The 21,725-nt window shown below is 36.1% G+C and overlaps 1 protein-coding gene across 3 annotated transcripts in view; it reads right to left on the reverse strand.

The window, feature by feature from the left end:
• Nucleotides 1-21,725, reverse strand: part of DPY19L4 (dpy-19 like 4) — a 68,428-nt gene continuing 46,703 nt past the window's right edge. For all 3 annotated transcript variants that reach the window (XM_061439341.1, XM_061439343.1, XM_061439342.1), the window contains 6 exons: nt 21,000-21,120; nt 18,587-18,643; nt 17,803-17,885; nt 14,121-14,253; nt 9,124-9,282; nt 1-6,934 (listed from right to left, as the gene is read on the reverse strand). In XM_061439341.1, the coding sequence (XP_061295325.1) occupies nt 6,770-6,934; nt 9,124-9,282; nt 14,121-14,253; nt 17,803-17,885; nt 18,587-18,643; nt 21,000-21,120 (718 nt within the window). In that variant the 3' untranslated portion in view covers nt 1-6,769. The remainder of the gene's footprint in view (nt 6,935-9,123; nt 9,283-14,120; nt 14,254-17,802; nt 17,886-18,586; nt 18,644-20,999; nt 21,121-21,725) is intronic.

Below are 21,725 nucleotides of genomic sequence, written 5' to 3' on the forward strand. Positions count from 1 at the left end.
TATAAGAAGTTCCAACTTTTTTTTTTCTTCCAGCTTTATTAAGATGTAATTGACAACACTGTGTGAGTTTAAAGTGCATAATGTAGTGATGTTATATAAGTACATGTTGCAAAAATGATTACCACAATAAGGTTAGTTAACATCACCACCACCTCAGAGTTTCAATTTTTTTTAGCTTCATCTTAACAACTTTGATTAAAAAAAAAAAAAAAAACTCTTAATGTATATAACCAAGAAGCTCGACAAATTCCAAATAAGATACATGCAAGGAGATCTACTTCAAACACATCAAAGTAAAAATGCTATGATCAGTAACAAGTGTGAAAATAATGCAATCAAAATGAAAAGTATTTGTGCACTATCAGTGTAGAGAAATGAACCCACTGATCGGAAGGAAATACAACTGGCCCTCCATATCTACAGGCTCCTCATCCCTGGATTCAACCAAGCCGTGATTGACTGAGTATGCAGATGCTAGATCCCCAGATACACAAGGCTGACTGTTTTATGCTATTTTATATAAGGGACTTACTTGAGCATCTGTGGATTTGGGTATCTGCACGGTTCCTGGAACCAATTCCCCAGTGGATATCAAGGAACAACTATACACTCGACCGTTGAAAACATGAGTCTGAATTATGCAGGTCCATTTATATGCAGATTTTATTTTCAATAACTATAGTACTATGTTTATGTTCTGCAGTTAGCTGAATCCATAGATGCAGAACCTGAGGATAAGGAAACCTACAGGTCTCCTGGATCTGTCCACAGATTCAGATACACATGGGTAATGAGGGGAGAGGGTGAGGTCCTGGCACAAAACCCTCATGGATACCAAGGGACAACTGTATTCCCAAATTTCGTATCTGTTAAGTGATTTATAATCTAGAATTATAAACACCTTTACAATTCAATAATAAAAAGACAACCCAATTTTAAAAAGGGCAATTTCTAAATAAACATTACTCCAAAGAAGATATTCAGATGACCAGTAAACACAAGAAAAGATGTTCAAAATCATTAGATATGATGAAAATGCAGATTAAAAATAGAATGATATGCCCCACTTCACACCTTACTAGAATGCCTATAATCAAGAAGAAAGATAATAGCAAGTGATGGCGAGGATGCAGAGAAATTGGAAACCTTATACATTGTCAGAATTGTAAAATGATACAGCCACTTTGATAATAAGTCTGGCAGTTCCTCAGTTACCACAGTTATCACGACTAAGAAATTCTAGACATATATCCAAAAAAAAGAAAACATATGTCCATCTAAAAACTTGTATATGAATATTCACAGAGCACAATTCATAACAGCCAAAAAAAGTGGAAACCACCCAAATGTCCATCAATGGATGGATGCACAAAATGGATAGATGTATACCCATACAGTGGAATATTGTTTGGCAATGAAAAAGGATACACGCAACAACATGAATGAATTTTGAAAACACTATGTTAAAAGACCACGTTATATGATTCCATTTATGTGAAATGTTAAAAGTAGAACATTCTGTCCAGAGATGGAAAGTAAATTAGTAGAAGTTATCTGATGACAAAGTGGTTGGGGGTGGCAGACAGAAGGTGTGAGGTTTCATTTTGGAGTGATGAAAATATTCTAAAATTGACTGTGATGACAGTTGCACAACTCTGATTATACTAAAAACTGTTCAATGGTACACTTTAAATGGTGAGCTGTATGGTATATAATATGTCTCAAAGCTGTAACTAAAAAAGATTAATATATAAATAAAAGACAATTTAAAATTCTAAGAATTTTATTATAGAAACAAAATAAGGAGTATAATTAAGCATGAAATAATTTCATTCTTGATGAAAGTATTTAATATTATAAACTAGTTTATAACCCAACTTTCTTAAAGGATTTATGTTTACTGAAATTAACTTTTATTCTTTTGTGAAGATGTATCCTTAGTTACAGGAAGAATACAATCTAAATATACATTGTTGTAGACACCATTCAAAAGTCAACATACACAAAATCAATTGTATTAGATGGCTAATAAACACATGAAAAACATGCTCAACAATGGTAATTATTAGAGAAATGCAAATCAAAACGACAATGAGGTATCACCTCAGACTGGTCAGAATGGCCATCATCAAAAAATCCACAAACAATAAATGCTGAGGAGGATGTGGAGAAAAGGGAACTCTTGCACTGCTGGCAGGAATGTAAATTGATACAGCCACTCTGGAGAACAGTGGCTACACAGAATGGTACGGAGATTTCTTTAAAAACTAGGAATGACCAGAAATGACTCAGAAATCCCACTACTGGGCATCTACCCTGAGAAAACCACAATTCTAAAAGACACATGTACCCTAAGGTTCACTGCAGCACTAGACAGATTACCTGGGACATGGAAGCAACCTAGATGTTCACTGAGAGATGAATGGATAAAGAAGTTGTGAGATATATATATATAATGGAATATATAAATAAAAAGGAACACATTTGGGTTCGTTCTAGAGAGGTGGATGAACCCAGAGCCCGTTATACAGAGTGAAGTATAAGTGAGAAAAACAAATACAGCACATGAATGATATACAGGGAATCTAGCAAGACGGCACTGATGAACCTGTTTGTAGTACAGCAATAGAGGTGCAGACACAGGGGACAGATGTATGCACACAGCAGGGGAAGGAGAGGGTGGAAAATTAAGAGAAGCATTGAAACATACCCATTACCACATGTAAAACAGATGAAAAGTGAAAGTTGCTCAGTAATGTCTGACTTTTGGCCACACCATGGACTATACAGTCCGTGGAATTCTCCAGGCCAGAATACTGGAGTGGGTAGCCGTTCCCTTCTCCAGGGGATTTACCCAGCCCAGGTCTCCCGCATTGCAAGTAGATTCTTTACCATCTGAGCCACCAAAACAGACAGCCAGTGGGAATTTGCTGTATGATGCAGGGAACTCAACCCAATGCTCTGTGACAACCTAGAGGGGTGGGATGGGGTGGAAGGTGGGAGGGCAGTTTAAGAAGGAGGGATATATGTGTACCTATGATTGATTCATGATGCTGTACAGCAGAAACCAACACAGCATTCTAAAGCAATTATCCTCCAATTAAAAGTAAATTTAAAAAAAAGAAAAAAAATTCAGTTGTATTCATCTTTGTTAAATAGCTGTACAAAGCTATTAATTTAAAATACGAAAGGGTTATTTATGAGATATCGTACATTAGAAGTATGGAATGCATGTTTCTTTTTGATACTATTATTCCACTAAATATAGTGGTCAGATGTTCAATGTATCTCTTATAAAACTGCACATAAGATTATATTTGCCAAAATTAGAATGTGCAAATTCTAAGAGACTTACAAAACAGAAATTACTCAGAAAGTCCTTTATGCTAAATTCAGCAAATCTGGTTCTAAAGTGTCCTTTTTTAAAATTATGGTAAACAAATATATTGTTTAGAAATCTTAACGGATGGAAAATAGTTGAATCAAATATATTTCTTTGCAATTTTCACATTTAATTTTATTTAAATTATTAATTTTATACATTCAAAAACTAAATAATGAGCTATTATTTCAATAAGAAATTGTTCAATTTTAATTGCAACTTTTCAGGGCTCTAATTTTAATATATATTGGGATCTAAAACTATCAGCAAACAGTAATAATCGAGAAAGTATATTTTAAAAACTGGGACAAATGAGAAAATAGATTGAGATGCAGTAGTCATTTTGCTTTACAATAGGTTCTTAAATGCACAGAATAGTTCATTTAAATGCCCTTTAAACATTCATACACTTAAGTAAATTTACAAATAAAACTGATTAACCTACAACTTTTAAAAACCCAGTAATTTTACAGAGACACTACTTTTACCCCCAAAAGGCATCAAAATGTTTTAACAGCTCAAAAATAGAAAAAGGCAAAAAGCAATTGATTTCCCCAAAATGACAAAGTTTAATAAGATGGCTATTTGCTGTTCAATAAATTAATAGCCTATCTTTTAAAGCATATTTTTCAGCCCCAACTTGTAACAGACTTTGACCTCCATTTCTACTTTTCCTTTAGTCAATCTAGACTGTATGGAAGAGTGTCATATTAGGCTTTTTAGCAATTTGAGTTAATGTCCCCAAAAACATGCTGTTTATATCCTCAGAAAGTAATGAAGAAAAAAATTTATAAGTGCAATGCATACTCCCTAGGTTGTAAAACTCTACCAGTCTAACACAGTTGCCAAAGTCGGAAAACATATAAACCAGCACAGTCAATGTCATACATCTTATCAAGTAAGTTTTATCTGTTGGATTGTTTGGCATTTGGGAAGCTTATTTAGCTTAATTTATTTATTTAATTAATTTAGTAGGCTAGAAATCCCATCACTACCTTTAACAAAGATTTGGTTACTAATGAATTAAAGTTAACAGTGAAAATAGCATACTGAGGATTCTTTCTCTGTGCTTAATGATGAGGGAAAAGGTACCAAAATTTTTTTATGAAAATGAAAGAAATGGGTAATTTTTTAATAGTAAAAAGTAAACTTTGAAATAAGGTTCAGGCACTTATTTCCATGGTGTTGCAACATCAAGGGCAAAGTATGTTTTGTATTTCTTTGAGAAATTCTTTCGACCCCAAGCCCATAAACTTTGCCCCTTTCACAGTAGATCTCTACTGTCAAACCAAATAGAATTACTTGCAGAATTCTAATCATTTGTTACTCTACAAATAAGTAAGGAAATTAGTTAAATGCTCAAGTTTTCTAGCACTACTGTTCTAAGTAGAGCTAAAATAGAAGCAAATAAGCTTATCTTCCATACCCAGTATTATTATTTCTATAATAAAGCTCACATTTTTCTTTTCAACTGATGCTAAATGAAAAATTCATTATTTAAAAAATTCAATTAAAAGCTGCTCCAAACCTATTTTATTTAAGAATAAGTTGATAGAAGCAAAAGCAACTTACTAATGTCAAAAATAAAAAACACACAACAATCAAAATTCAGCATATTTGATCATAAATCAGTAAAAATTAAATTAAGTATTTCATGCTACATAGAAAGTAGGTTGTTCTATTTCCCTTTCAAAATATGCAAGCCATCTTTTCAATTGCATTGTTTTACATGCTGCATCTAATCATAAGTACTACCATGTACTTTTGTACACTGTGTACTTAGGTAACTATGGTAATATTTTTATAAGGCTTGAAGCTAAATACTAGTGACTATTAAGATGTTCAGAGAAGCTGAAATAGCCTGCCTGTAGCTATCTTAATATAGTTGCTAAACATTACATAAAAGCATGACATGAGAACCAATAAAACTAATGCACCAGACATATGATACTGCCATCAAACAATTCTTAAGCTCCAAAAGAACAAAACATCTGAGTTAGTCTAAGAATGCATGAGCTCTTGTGGTTTTAAAAGACATATTACAGAACATAAAGATAATGGAAAGATGTTCCTTTCTAATATAGTAATTTAGAGTGATGAAACTGCAATTTTTGCAGCACTCTAACCAGTGAAAATATTTTAAATTTGTTCACTTAACAGGTGTATAAGGTAAAACTAAACCTGCATCCTATCTTATTAAAGTGATACACCCATCCTGAAACTCTTTATAAAGCCAAATGAATCATTTTAGAACTTCTTTTAAATATAATTAAAAATACGAAAAGGAACACAGACTGTGGAACTGTGCTGTGCATTTTATGATAATCGTCATTTTGTTCGTAACGCTGAAAACCGTGTCAGCACTTCACAAGGAACAGCACCTGTGTTTTACCACAAACGCTTCTACGCAGAGGCATATGCTGAACAGCATCTACACACATCTCCAGAAACTGCTGCTCACTTTAGTGGACATACTCTCATTCCGATAAAGATTTAAGTTTTTACTTCATACTTCAATAGAAAACACATGAGTAGATTATATACTCCATATCCATATTTTTAAAAACCTTGAACCTTCTTTTGTTTTTTTCCTTATTTTTTAACTTAAAGCAACATTCTTTTAAATGTCTGTTTTAAAAAAATACATAGGTAACAAGAGTTAACTGTTTTATCATGATTAAGTTGGTATCAAATTTATGGGCATAAGTGAAAAAACTAACCACTTAATAGTCATAATGTAGTGAAATGCAATATCAAGCACTATATATTATTAAGAAAGTGCTCATATATAAGCAGCAGATGATGAGAGCTATACCATGGAAACTCTGGATATATCTTAATGTATATCCTTAAAAATCACTTTCCTTTATATAATTTCCATTTTAATTTAAATGCCACAAATTCTCAGTGAACATTTAAATTAGTTTTTCACTTCAGCTCTATTATACATCATGAAATACCTTCAGAAACTGCCTTGAGGAGGTAATTCTTTCCTTCTATTTTGTAATTATATCACATTAAGTATTTGTTAAATGTTATGTTTGAGACATACTCTGACCCTGAACATATTCAAATTCAAGACTAATGTTATGATGGAAAGATTTATGAGGAAAATTTTATAACAGTTTGGAAGGTAAAATTATAGCAATAAGGAAGACACCTGGCTGGAATACTGCAGAGTGGCAGATTTGACATTTTACCAAAGGACAGTAATGTTTGATCTTCTTTCCTCCACAGAACTCTAGATCCAGTTAACAGCAGGAGGGAAAATCAGCAGCAACATTTCAATGTCCACACTCTGATTTCCAAAAGATACCACGTAGGTAGGAGCAAATTGTATTTTACTTCAGGTTGTATATGTCTTTGACATGAAGGCTCTGCTATTTTTCAAGACTGAAAGGATATCACAGTGTTGATTTTATATACAAAGTAGGATCTGTTCCAGTATACTCTGGTGAAATAATTCACATAGGGAGAATAGTTAATTTTGACCTCATGACAAAATCGTCCATGTTTTGAGTAGGTTAACTTGTCACCTTCTTCACAAACCACCTAGCAAATGATATGAACATAATGTTAAAAAAGTTTTAAGAGAAATGCAATCAAGGTACAAGTGACTATATTTATATAAAATATATATTTTTTTGTTAAATATGGAGTATTTCACATTGGTTAGCAAACATCTCATATTGTTCAGCAAATAAAAGCCTCTTCATAAGAGTTACCATGTTCACTAAATTCTTGAGCTTCCCACTGAGATTAAGAAACCAGCATAAAGCATTTTCCAATTTTTTAAAGATTTAATCCTAAAATTTAGAAGGCTATATCTCCATAGTCTATTATCATTCATCTGAAGAATCTTATGGAGCCTACTGAAGCTAAGAAATGGACATATATTCTTAATGTATGTTCATATTCTTTTCCTTGTGCAGGACTGACTCACAACAGTAAGTTTCTGTGACTAATCAGTAAATCCTTTACATTTTCACTTTAACGAGGTTCACTAAGATAGCTTAGCTAGCTCAAAGAGTTTTCTACAATAAAAACACTAAATATTATGCTAATGCTTTGGAGAGATGTCAGAGAATCAACTTTAAGAATCAAAGAAGAGATTAGCTTTAAGCCTGTGCCTGGAATTACATGAAAGTAGTAACCTGACCTTCAAAATGGACCAAGAGGGTGTCCAAGAGCAGAATAAAACTCTAGACAGTAGACAGCAGACAGCAATACAGCTGCTGCTGCTGCTGCTGCTAAGTCGCTCCAGTCGTGTCCGACTCTGTGCGACCCCATAGACGGCAGCCCACCAGGCTCCCCCGTCCCTGGGATTCTCCAGGCAAGAACACTGGAGTGGGTTGCCATTTCCTTCTACAATGCATGAAAGTGAAAAGTGAAAGTGAAGTTGCTCAGTCATGTCCGACTCTGTGCGACCCCATGGACTGTAGCCCACCAGGCTCCTCCACCCATGGGATTTTCCAGGCAAGAGTACTGGAGTGGGGTGTCATTTAATTACTAAATGCGTGCGTGCTCAGTCGTGTCTGACTCTTTGCAACCCCACGGACTGTTGCCTGCCAGGCTCCTCTGTCCATGGGATTTTTCAGGCAAGGATACTGGAGTGGGTTGCCATCTCCTACTCTTATTACCAAATATCTGATGTTTAATAAAATTCCATTTTGTCACCAATTAAGCCAAAGATCACAGATGTCAAGTACCAAGAGAGAAAATTCAAAATACATGTAGCAGAAAACAGAATAAGTTTATAAGATTAAGAGGTCATTTCTCTAGACTCTCCTGGCAAGGGCGCAGGTTTGGTATGTGGGGAACTAAGATCCCACATGCCTCGCAGCATGGCCAAAAAACCCCCAGAGCAACAAACTACTTTCTCACCTCCAAACTGGTCTGGGATGATTATGACAAAGCTATTTAATTAGGAAGAGACAAAGAAGTCTTGGCTGCAGTCTGAATAGAATATGCAATCTAAATAAGAATGACCTACTAAACTTTAAGATCCTCCACCCCCAACCTTCCCAGGAGTACAGGTACCCTTTCTAGTGCCTCATTACCAGATATACAAACACTAATTACTAAATATTAACAAATTCCCCTGTCAGTCTTAGTTGCCACGTATATAGTATATACACTGCAGGCTGAGAATTAACACAGCTTGGTAAAATAGAAAATCAAATAAAACTGAAAATACAGTTAAATCCTAACAACTAAAGTAGTTCTGAATACACTAATTTTGTGGATAACAGAGGCTCAATGTACAAGACTATGTTAATTCAATAAACAATTTTTCTAGATATGAATCAAATTATAAGAAATTTCTCAACATAAGAATATAACAATCAGCTGCTCTTTATATTACAATGTTAAAATCATAATTCAAAACAAATTATCTTTTGTTCATGAATGTAGAACATGTACAAGCACAGGCAACTAATGGTCCAGGTATTGATAAAATTGGTTGTTTTTTTTTGTAAAATTGTCCAACTTTTCTTTTGTACATTGCAAAAACACTTCAAACTACTTTTAATAAGTTCCCCCACTGTTACATCTCTAGAGAAGGAAATGGCAGTATTCTTGCCTGGAAATCCCATGGACAGAGGAGCCTGGTGGGCTACAGTCCACAGGGTTGCAAAGTCGGGCATGACTGAGCACACGCACACACTGTTACTATTACAAGTTTAAATAAAGTCATTTTTCTCAAAACAATAATTAAAACTTTACAAATGGTTACTTACATGGCCATTCGCAATGTCTAATAAATCTTTAACCCGACAGCCTCTCATGGTTCCCACTTCATTGCAGATAGCATCTTCTACTATTAGGTAACTAGCCTTGTATGATGTCAGTATTTTATAAATATCCTCAGCAGATCGCTTTGAATAGATTTGATAGATCTGAAAGAAAATAATTAAAACAACAACTTTAAAAGACATTTAAAACTTCTATTTATCAAACACTGAGCATCTACTATGTTCTTAGTACTATCTGTGCAAAATAAAGCTATTCACTAAGGCTTGATTCCTGTCCTCAGCAAGCTTATGTTCATCTGCTCTTGGCTACTTGCGTATCTTCTTTACAGAAATATACATTCAAGTCCTTTGTCCATTTTCCTCCAATGCTACTGAGATATAATTGACATATAGTATTGTGTATGAGTTTAAGGTATACAACATGTTTATTTGATAAGCTCATATGCTGCAAAATAATTTAGCACCATAGCTTTAGCTAATATTTGTATGTTACATAATCACCATTTTTTGTGTGTGTGGGGGGAAAACATCTAAGATCTATTCCCAACAACTTTCAAATCTACAATACAGTATTATTAACTCCATTCACCATGCTGTACATTAGATCCCTAAAATTTATTCATATTTCAACTAGAAGTTTGTACTCTTTGACCAATATCTCCTTCTTTCTTGAGGTCTCTCAACCCCTGGCAACCACAACTCTCCTCTATTTCTATGAGGTCAGCATTTTTAGATTCCATAAATAAGTGATATCATACTGTATTTACCTTTTTCTATCTGACTTACTTCACTTAGCATAATGCCCTCAATGTTTATCCATGTTGTTGCAAATGGCCTTTGTCCACTTTTTAATTGGGTGGTCTTTTTATTAGTGAGTTGTAGTACTTCCTTTAATATTTTTATTACCATGTATCAAAGTATTTAATACTCATTTTATACATGAGATAAAGTCAGTGAGGTTAAAAATAACTTGACCCTTGTCACAATACTGAAACAATCAGTTCAGTTCAGTCACTCAGTCGTGTCTGACTCTTTGCGACCCCATGAATGGCAGCACGCCAGGCCTCCCTGTCCATCAACAACTCCTGGAGTTTACGCAAACTCATGTCCATCGAGTTGGTGATGCCACCCAGCCATCTCATCCTCTGTTATCCCCTTCTCCTCCAGCCCCCAATTCCTCCCAGCATCAGGGTCTATTCCAATGAGTCAACTCTTCGCATGAGGTGCCAAAGTATTGGAGTTTCAGCTTCAGCATCAGTCCTTCCAATGAACACCCAGGACTGATCTCCTTTAGGATGGACTGGTTGGATCTCCTTGCAGTCCAAGGGACTCTCAAGAGTCTTCTCCAACACCACAGTTCAAAAGCATCAATTCTTCGGTGCTCAGCTTTCTTCACAGTCCAACTCTCACATCCATACATGACCACAGGAAAAACCATAGCCTTGACTAGATGGACCTTTGTTGACAAAGTAATGTCTCTGCTTTTTAATATGCTATCTAGGTTGGTCATAACTTTCCTTCCAAGGAGTAAGCGTCTTTTAATTTCATGGCTGCAGTCAGCATCTGCAGTGATTTTGGAAACCAAAAAAATAAAGTCAGCCACTGTTTCCATTGTTTTTCCATCTATTTCCCATGAAGTGATGGGACCAAATGCCATGATCTTAGTTTTCTGAATGTTGAGCTTTAAGCCAACTTTTTCACTCTCTTTTACTTTCATCAAGAGGCTTTTTAGTTCCTCTTCACTTTCTGCCATAAGGGTGGTATCATCTGCATATCTGAGGTTATTGATAATTCTCCCGGCAATCTTGATTCCAGCTTGTGCTTCCTCCAGCCCAGCGTTTCTCATGATGTACTCTGCATAGAAGTTAAATAAGCAGGGTGACAGTATACAGCCTTGATGTACTCCTTTTCCTATTTGGAACCAGTCTGTTGTTCCATGTCCAGTTCTAACTGTTGCTTCCTGACCTGCATATAGGTTTCTCAACAGGCAGGTCAGGTGGTCTGGTATTCCCATCTCTTGAAGAATTTTCCACAGTTTATCGTGATCCACAGAGTCAAAGGCTTTGGCATAGTCAACAAAGCAAAAATAGATGTTTTTCTGGAACTCTGTTGCTTTTTCGATGATCCAGCAGATGTTGGCAATTTGATCTCTGGTTCCTCTGCCTTTTCTAAAACCAGCTTGAACATCTGGAAGTTCATGGTTCACGTATTGCTGAAGCCTGGCTTGGAGAATTTTGAGCGTTACTTTACTAGCGTGTGAGATGACTGAAAGAATAGGCATGCTTAAAACCCATGCCTTGATCACATGGTGTTTTTCATTATAATTTTGCTGACCTTATTAGATAATAAGCTCTTATTACAACAGATATTACATTTTTTTCAGTTTTTCTGAAATGCGAAACTTGGAAAAGCCATAAAAGTTAGGCCAAAAGTATCACGGACTGTCCTGAAAATCCTGAGGCTTGTAATCTAGACTGGACAAGATTCCAGTCTGACTGCAGCTGCTGACGACATGTTTTGGTTGTTGTCTATCCAGCAATTTCAGGTCCAATGTCCACTGACATGCTAGATACTCATTCTGTGGGATACAGAATGTGACTACAACAAGAAGTTTCTCACTCACTTCACCTGCTAAGTAAGTTCATGTGAATGGTTCTATCCTATTCAGTTTAATACTACACTGCCAAATGTCCTCTGGGGGCGCCGTCATTCCAGGTTTGAGAATCAGTGGTCTAGGAGATTATACAAAGATTAGTCACATGTTATGAATTATAGATTGTGGTGTCTAATTCAAATGATATGATCTCATTTATGGACTTCAATTTGAATTTTAATTTAAAAACAAATTTATTCAGTACTTTGCTCTGTACTAGACACCACAGAGGAGAAGGCAATGGCACCCCACTCCAGTACTTTTGCCTAGAAAATCCCATGGACAGAGGAGCCTGGTAGGCTACAGTCCATGGGGTTGCTAGAGTCGGACACGACTGAGTGACTTCACTTTCACTTTTCACTTTCATGCATTGGAGAAGGAAATGGCAACCCATTCCAATGTTCTTGCCTGGAGAATCCCAGGGGTGGGCTGCCGTCTATGGGGTCGCACAGAGTCGGACACGACTCAAGTGACGCAGCAGCAGCAGACACCACAGAGAAAGATGAAGTTTTGGGAAAAAACTGGTTCCTACTCATATAAAAATGAAAACTCTAAAATGTTTAAATTTAATTCGAACTAGAATGTAATTTGAACTCTGACCTAATTACATGTGATTCTGAAATTCTATATTAGAATTCAAAAAATAATCAAAATTGTTAAAAAACAATAAAAAAACAACAAAGAAAACAAAGACATGTTAGAGTCTGTTGGTTTACATCCACAAAAAATAAAGTTTAGGAAGGAGCTTCCCAGGTGGCACTAGTGGTAAAGAATCTGCCTGCCAATACAGGAGACCTAAGAGACACAGGTTTGATCCCTGGAGTACGAAATGGCAATCCACTCCAGTATTCTTGCCTGGAAAAATTCCATGGACAGAGGAGCCTGGCAGGCCCCAGTCCATGGGGCTGCAGAGTCAGACACGACTGAGCAACTGAACATACACTAAATTTAGGAATATGCTGTGATACATCTTCTAAGCAGCACTACCTTTTCAAGTGCAACAAATATTAATCAGAGGTGGCTGTTGTCCCTTAGATAAATCACTCCCAGGTAGACCTCCCCATCTCTGACCTCTCCCTTGCTTCAACTGTTCTATGACCTTAATAACTCCTAAGCATTCCATTCCTAGGTTTATAAAAGGTCTTTGATAACTCCCAAATGCCTTGAGGGTAAGTCTAAATTTTAAGTATGACCTTCCAGGTCCCTCAGAATTTGGCCTCTTATTTTCTAGTTTCATGGCCAAACAAATTTCATGGCTTCTGTGACTTTTTCAATCTGGAATTGTGTTCTTTTTCCAAACAAGTTTCTAAGTCATCCTTCAAATCTGTGATCAAAGGAATGCCCTTTATGAAGACTTGGATTTTTGTAGGCAGAACTGACTTGTTTCTGCTTTTGAACTCCTCTCTGTACTTTCTGTGATTATATGTGAATGTGTGTGTACACAAAGAATTATAATAGTAATAGTACATAATTATAATAATAGCTAACATTTAAATTTTACTGTTTCAGACAGAGTGTATTATCTTATTTAATTCTCCTAAGTAGAGGGTCAGAACTATTATTTCCAGATTCAAAAACTTGTTCAAGGTCACAAAGCTAGTACATGGCAGAGGTATCATTTGAGTCCAGATACTCTAATTCTAGAGACTGGATTCTTAGAGTCTAACCTCTGTATTGAAGTCTAACTTCTATACTGCTATACTTCCCACTTAGCATAGAGTATACTTAAAAACTATGTGAAATTCTCTCCAATTGAAAAACAGAATATTTACAATTCAGGTTCAACTGGTTATTACCTTCAGATATGAAGTTACATTTACATCCAAACAAAACATTCAAAATTATAAATTCTCTGAAAGAGAAGCAATTAGATACCATACAAATGTTATATATTCTAAGTTATTAACAACAGCCCATACTGAAAACTAAATCAGTGCTTTATAAGCAATAACAGAATTTTGGTTTAGAAATACAAAGTGTATAAAGATAGTAACTGAAAGCCTTCCTTCAATAATTTGATTGAGAATAATGATATTCTAAAAGAGAATGTTTCCCTTTGTAAATGATTACATATTAGTCCCTTGGAGCCTTGTGGGAAATAAAATGTTTCTCCTAGAAATATATCAATACTTTTCATAAAGAATTTCATATTCTAATGTTGGTCCCTTGTGGTTAAATGTACTATACAGCTTTTTAAAAACTTAAAACTAATTGACTCTTCTAAAATTGTCTGGATTTTCCTAGCTAACCCAAGGAACATATACATCATTATAATACTATACTAAAAAGTCATAAAAAAGATCCTAATGTAGAACATAAAATGCCTTACGTTTTCATTTCTCTTGAGAAGATCATCATCATTGTAAAGAGGCAAGCTTGTCACCATCCATCCGGTGCATAATTTAATCACACCCATTAATTGTGGACTTCCTGCAAACACAGCTGCAACTGGAGCTTGCCTTCTGCAAAGAACCACAAAGATTCACACACTGAAAAGGTAAGTATACTATTTAGTTCACCGATTTATATCAATTCTGAAATACCAAGGAACTTAAAATGGGTTGTACACTTAAGTTTTAATGTCAGTTCTAATTTCATTTCATTTTTGGATCCATTAAAAAAAATGAGCAATTACTATGTGCCAGAAATTGTTTAGAGTGCTAAAGATAAATATTTTAAAAAGAGAGGTGGGAGGAGAAGGTCACTGCTTTCAAGACAGAGAAGGGGAGAGGATAAACACATCTCCTATTGCCATCTAGGTCAGGTGGCGATAATGCAGGGTAATGGGACAGTGACAGTTCAATGGTGATGCTGTGAATTCTCAAATTCATCTTTGGCAAATACTAACCACCATAACCCAGCTCCTCCCAGATCCACCTATCCTCCTGCTCCTTCCCTGCCTTTACCCGTGTGTCTGTCTCCAGTTAACACATGAAGAACTTCTCTTCTCTAAATCATAATTCCAAAGTCCCAGATAGATTCCCCTCACAAGACAGATCCCAAAGGGCTGCTCTAATGTCCTGACTTATTTATTCCCTCCCTGTATTCAATATTCAGCATCCACCTACTGTGTCAAACTCTGAAAGTAAAGAGGACACAGCCACTGTCCTCAAGGAGCACCCAGTAATGGGGAAACAAAAATGAAACAGAAAAATCACATCACAGTAATATAAATGCCCAATCATTTGATGTAAAAGGTCCAATGGTTAGGCCTTTGCTGTTTTTGAAAATATTGTGGTAAATCATACATGTAAACGTGACTTCCTCTTTTATTAACAACAGAAGGCTATACTGGTCAGTGTTCCACAAAGGTAAATATAATTCACAAAAAAATATTAATAGGCAGTAGTTAAGGATGATCTAAAATAATAATCTTTATACATACAAGAGGTGTCATCATAATAATGAGACCTTCAGTTCAGTTCACTTAAGTCGCTCAGTTGTGTCCGACTCTTTGCAACCCCATGAATCGCAGCACGCCAGGCCTCCCTGTCCATCACCAACTCCCGGAGTTCACTCAAAACTCACATCCATTGAGTTGGTGATGCCATCCAGCCATCTCATCCTCTGTTGTCCCCTTCTCCTCCCGCTCCCAATCCCTCCCAGCATCAGTCTTTTCCAATGAGTCAACTCTTCGCATGAGGTGGCCAAAGTATTGGAGTTTCAGCTTTAGCATCATTCCTTCCAAAGAAATCCCAGGGCTGATCTCCTTCCGAATGGACTGGTTGGATCTCCTTGCAGTCCAAGGGACTCTCAAGAGTCTTCTCCAACACCACAGTTCAAAAGCATCAATTCTTTGGCACTCAGCTTTCTTCACAGTCCAACTCTCACATCCATACATGACCACAGGAAAAACCATAGCCTTGACTAGACAGACCTTTGTTGGCAAAGTAATCTCTCTGCTTTTTAATATGCTATCTAGGTTGGACATAATTTTCCTTTCAAGGAGTAAGCATCTTTTAATTTCATGGCTGCAGTCACCATCTGCAGTGATTTTGGGGCCCCAAAAATAAAGTCTGACACTGTTTCCACTGTTTCCCCATCTATTTGCCATGAAGTGATGGGACCGGATGCCATGATCTTTGACCTTACATAAGACCTATTCTCACTTTCAAATTGTGGTGTTGGAGAAGACTCTTGAGAGTCCCTTGGGCTGCAAGGAGATCAAACTGTTAATCCTAAAGGAAATCAACCCTGAATATTCACTAGAAAGACTGATGCTGAAGCTCCAACACTTTGGCCACAAGCTAAGAGCCTGAAAAGACCCTGATGCTGGGAAAATTGAGGGCAAGAGAAGAGTGTGACAGAGGTTGAGATGGTTGGATGGCATGACTGACTCAATGGTCATGAGTTTGAGGAAATTCAGGGAGATAGTGATGGACAGAGAAGCCTGGCATGCTGCAGTTCATGGGGTCGCAAAGAGTTGGACACGACTTAGCAGCTGAACAATAATAACAATTCTCACTTCTATTCACCTATTCTATGAAATTAATTCTTCATTTCTAGAAATAGTTTAAATCTTTTTCTCCCTTTTCTCCTGGTCTTTTCTGATAGTATTTTATTCCCTTTTCAAGTATTAGTTTCTTTATCTATGTGTTTAAATTTTTTCATATTATTTATCAGTCTCTATTCATGGGGTAGACTGGCTGAAAAAAATGGTTGCAATGATTCTTTTCTCATAGTCATTCTCTTGGAGGAAACTCTAGTTCCCATCATGTGACTTGCTTTGGCCAATAGGACATTAGCAAACACAACGTGAACAGACTTAAAACATGCTTACACTGAGACTTGTCCTCTCATGCAGCTCTAGGGAGCTCTACAACCACCACCTTGTGAATGAGCCCAGTCTCACCTGGGCTGGATGACAAGAAGCAAGTGGCTAAGTCAATTCCATGCCCTCAGCTGACACTACCCAGCCACAGACATGTGGGAGAGGCTAGGCCAGACTACCCAGTTTCACATGAGCTGGCCCAGACCAGAAGGATCCTACCCATTGCTTCCACTCAGCTGATCATGGAAGTGGTGCAAAATAACAAATGTTTATTGCTTGTAAGTCACTAAGTTTTCTGAGAGTCCACTGTGCAGCAAAACCTGACACAAATTTTATTACCAGAAATTGCTAGAGGTCTAGTTCTATTGTTTATCATAAATGACAGCAATATGTCTTGCTGTGTCAAACTGTTTCTTCATGTGTTTTGTAACTTTAGAACTTATCTCCATGAAGCTTTATTTGTGAAATCCTGGGTAGCCTGGGTTGAAGATTATATTAGGCACTCCAGACCATCCCAGAAATACTTTTTATGCTAATTTCTTGATACAGGATTCCCTGGATTAAACAAGTGTAATTTCAAGCTACAGCCATGTGATTTCAGATGGACTGCTACAAATTCAGAGGAAACACCTTATTTTTGACCAAGAACTGAGGCCAAGGAAGACATGCTTTCTCATCATCTTTTTCTACCACTTGCTGGATATTTTGAGTTCATCCTTTCACTGACAGTATGGCCCTTTGAGGGTCCCTTAGTTCTGTATGTATTAATATGTTACAGGAGGAAATAGGGTGTTTCAATTACAAGTCCCCATTTGCATAGGTCGAAGAGCACATCTCCTGTCATATTAAAATGTGTGTGAGTATCAAAATTAAAAATCATGTTAACCTTGGTTATCCATACTAGAAACCCACTGTTCATTCACCTCCAACTCTGGTTAAAAGAGGCATCTCTTGACAATCTAAATAAAAGGACACTGGTTCCTTTTTATTCCACATTTCTAGATGCTTAATAACTAGAGTTTCATATTTCAACTTATCAATACTGTACTTTTGATGGAAATGAGTTCAATTAGAAAATTAGAATTATATGTCTAATTAAAAAACTGTCCCTAAAAATACAGGGTAAAATTCCTGAGTTTCATGGGAAAAGGATTACCTTATTATTCCCCCTGAATCCATTAAATAGCATGCAATGATTAATTAATAGCTTAACAATAGTCTCAGGCAATTCAGTTCTTACTTTATCCAGGTCATAAGTTCCACCGTATCTGGGTCATAAAATTCTTGTAGTTCCATTAGTTCTGTCATTAATCTTGGAAAAAACTAAAATATAAAACAAAATCCCCGAAACCTGTGTGTAAGTATTTACAAAGTTTAAAGCTCTTTCAAAGTATTTCCAAAGACTAACAGACCTACTTGTGACAAACAATATTACAACACTGTTCTCACAGAAAAAATGGCACGGATCACTTTACTTTCTTTTAGTTTCTTGTTCATTCTTCTCAGTCCAAATAAACTACTGTTTGGTTAATTTACTACCTATACTCAATACATAATTTTAGCATCACCAATTAATCATTAGTTGTATCTTTCATGCACATACACACTGAAAAAATACGTAAACAAATTTCAGGTTAAGTCAAATAATTCACAGGTTTACTGGCAATTAATTTCATGTTACATTATGATAAGGTAAAGAATTTATATTACTTTGTAAATATTTAAATTTTGGGATTGCCAAAATGCTTTTTACTCTTTACTAGTAAATACTATTTATTCAGCTATTTCCTTTGTCAATTGTAATAGTCTAACAATATTAGACTATAGAAAATTGCACTAGACTATAGAAAATGGCACTCTAAAAATGTTTTATCATGGTCCTATTGGTAGAAAATTAAGTATTATTTAGTATATCACATTTTGTTAAAATACTGTCCCAATGTAAGTATCCTACACACACATAATTTATCACTACCTTATAAACAACATATATTTTAACCTTATGAAAAATCTAACTTTCTTACCTCTTTCCATAAGCTGAGACCTATTATAGTGGGCACAGCCATGCTCAAAATAAGAGCCTAAAATGTTAAAGCAAAAAGGGTTATGGATAAATATACCTTAGAGATACTAGACAATGACTCAATGACCAATCAAATATTCTCACAGTTGTAACAATTTCAGAGAAATTGGAGTCAGCATGGAACCTAGTTCACAGAGTAAGATGGTGATGACTAATGGTGGCATAGACGGTAAAGCCTCTGCCTTCAGTGCAGGAGACCTGGGTTTGATCCCTGGGTAGGGAAGATCCCCCGGAAAAAGGAATGGTAACCTACTCCAGCAATCTTGCCTGAAGAGTTCCATGGACAGAGAGCCTGGTGGGCTATAGTCCATGGGTTGCAAAGAGTCAGACACAATTGAGGGACTACCAGAAAAACAACAGATTTAAAACATAACAAGCTGGCAGCAAAGTGAGACATACATATCTACTATACAAATTTAAGGCAGAACATAATGCTCATCACAACATTTCAAACAGCAAGGTAGTATCTGATAATTTCCCCAGGAATCTAACTTAGGAAGAGCTTATAAAAAACACTGAACTGTAAATAAATAAATAGCTATGTGAATAGCTAACAACAGCAAAAAGACAATGAATGAACACAGGAAAGATAGTCAATACATACCAGTATGTGTGTGTGCTCAGTTGTGTTCAACTCTTTGCGACTCCATGGACTGTAGCCCGCCAGGCTCCTCTGTCCATGGAATTTTCCAGGCAAGAATACTGGAGTGGGTTGCCATTTCCTTCTCCAGGGGATCTTCCTGACCCAGGGACTGAACTTGCATCTTCTGTGTCTCTAGCCTGCACTGGCAGGCAGGTTCTTTAATACCAGTATACTACTATGCTAAGAATATATAAATTCCTCTGGAAAAAGGTTGGCAACATACAAGACTACTAGTAGAGATAATAATTTATCAGCTTTCTGCCAAAACCTGTTCTTTGTACCATCCCATGGCGATTGGTGACCCCACAATCTAGTCATGCAAACTCCAAACCTAGGAAACATCTATGATTTCTCCCTATTCTTCATTTACCCATACTTTATGAGGCACCAAATTTTCTATTTTTTTTACTTCAGTACAGAACAGTATTAATTAAATGGGCTTTGGAGCTAAAAGAACCCCAAAGTGGGTGTGAATCATGATTTTATTGCACTTATAAAGTTATACAATATTAGGCAAGTTATTCAATCATTTTTTAAGCCTTCGTTTCCTTGTCTATAAAATACAGATAATGAAACTTAGCTAACAAGGTCTTTGTAAACTTTGAATAGCATATGAAGTGCTTCAAATAGTACCTGACACATAGCAAGCTCTCATGGCTTCCTCCTCCGTGGCCTGTACCTGGTTCAAGGAGGTTCAATCCTCCTTCCTGGTTCAAGTCTATCACCCTTAAGCCTATCCTTCATAGAACTTTAAGGGTGGGCTGAGAGAAAAGGTAAGGCTGACTTTCTCCCACCTCTGCACAAACATGTCAATGTGTTCCGACTGCCTGTGGGATAACACCAAGTTCAGCAGAACACTCAAAGGCCTCAATGAGCTTACCCTCCTTGATTTCTCCAGTCTCATTTCTTAACCACCCCTACCTCACATTTTATGTGCCAACAAAATTAAATATTTCATGCTTTTTCTTTGCCTCTGATTTTACTCCCTTTGACTGTCATGTGCTTTGCAACCTGTGTTTCTTCCCTCTACTCTCCCTTTTTTACCCTTTATTTGACTAATACCTCATCTTTCAAATCTCAGAACCGAAGTTCTCTTTGAATCCCTAAAAAACTGAATTAAAGCAGGCCTTCTCTGTTCCAGCAGTACCCTATTAATGCTTCTTATTATCTCTTTTTATGACCAGAAAATGGTAATCCACTTAAGGAAATTAATCTTTTTTTTTTTTTAACTATACTGCACAATATGCAAAATCTTAGTTCCCCAACCAGCAATCGAACCCATGCCCCCTGCAGTGAAAGCTTGGGGTCCTAACCACTGAACCATCAGGGAAGGCCCCGAATCATGTTTTATTTATCTTTTTATTTCAAGCACGTTATTCATAGCAGGTACAATGTAAATGTTCCATTCACACTGAAAACATCCCATAGTTCTAGTCAAACCAAGAAAAATGTTATAAAAATTAATTTTTGATAGCCTCTCAAATTATTGATTCACTTAATATTTTTACCTTCTATTTTTTAAGGATTTTGCATTGAAACACACTGCTTTTATAATCAGAAAGTACAAAAAAAATTTTTCCACAGAATCTTTTTCTCTACCTATAAATCATACATAATATGATCTACTCACGCTATTTCAATTGTATTCAACACGATTTCCATTCATATACTTGAAAGAGAAACAAGAACTTATCACAAAACAATGACTCACCAACAATACTGGGTGTACAGTTCGTAATCGAAGCCACTTGAAAAGTGTCATCCAAAGTTCAGGAGAACACACACCAAACGCTGCTAACATGCACACGTAAGGAGTCCACAGGTATTTCAAGCTGGAAAAGACAAAAAAGAGTCATACATTAGCTATTCTATGAACATCATTATTATATGATTTCTCTATTCTGAGTTGTTTCCTAACACTCATGAAAACATCACAATGTTAAGGCAGAATGAAAAAGCTTACCCTCTAATTTTCAGCAACAGATAGTTACTTCTTAAATAATCAAGAGACATGTGGGTTACTAAAATGAAGATTAGACATTAATATAGATGAGGTGTAGTAAAACTGTACTCTTGGAGAGAATATAAACTGTTTCACTTTCTCAGAAGGCAATGTGGCAGAACCTATAAAAATTTTACACAGCCCAAGACAAAGCCATTTCTAGTAATCTAGTTTATAGATACATTAGCATAAATGTTAAAAATATGTTGTTTTAATTACAAAAATAATAGAAACCTAACTATCCTTTAATATGTACTGATTAAACAAATCTTTATGAAAAACAAAAAAGTGAACTACAAAATTTTATGTATACTGTTACCCTAGTTTTTTGGTGACTTTTTTCCCCTAATGTACCTATATATAGTATAGTCAAAAGATAACATCTGGAAAGATACTGCTGACAGTTGTGGCCTTTGAGGAGTGAGATGGAAGGAT

This window comes from Bos javanicus, chromosome 14 (assembly GCF_032452875.1).
Source record: "Bos javanicus breed banteng chromosome 14, ARS-OSU_banteng_1.0, whole genome shotgun sequence".
Classification (NCBI taxonomy): domain Eukaryota; kingdom Metazoa; phylum Chordata; class Mammalia; order Artiodactyla; family Bovidae; genus Bos; species Bos javanicus.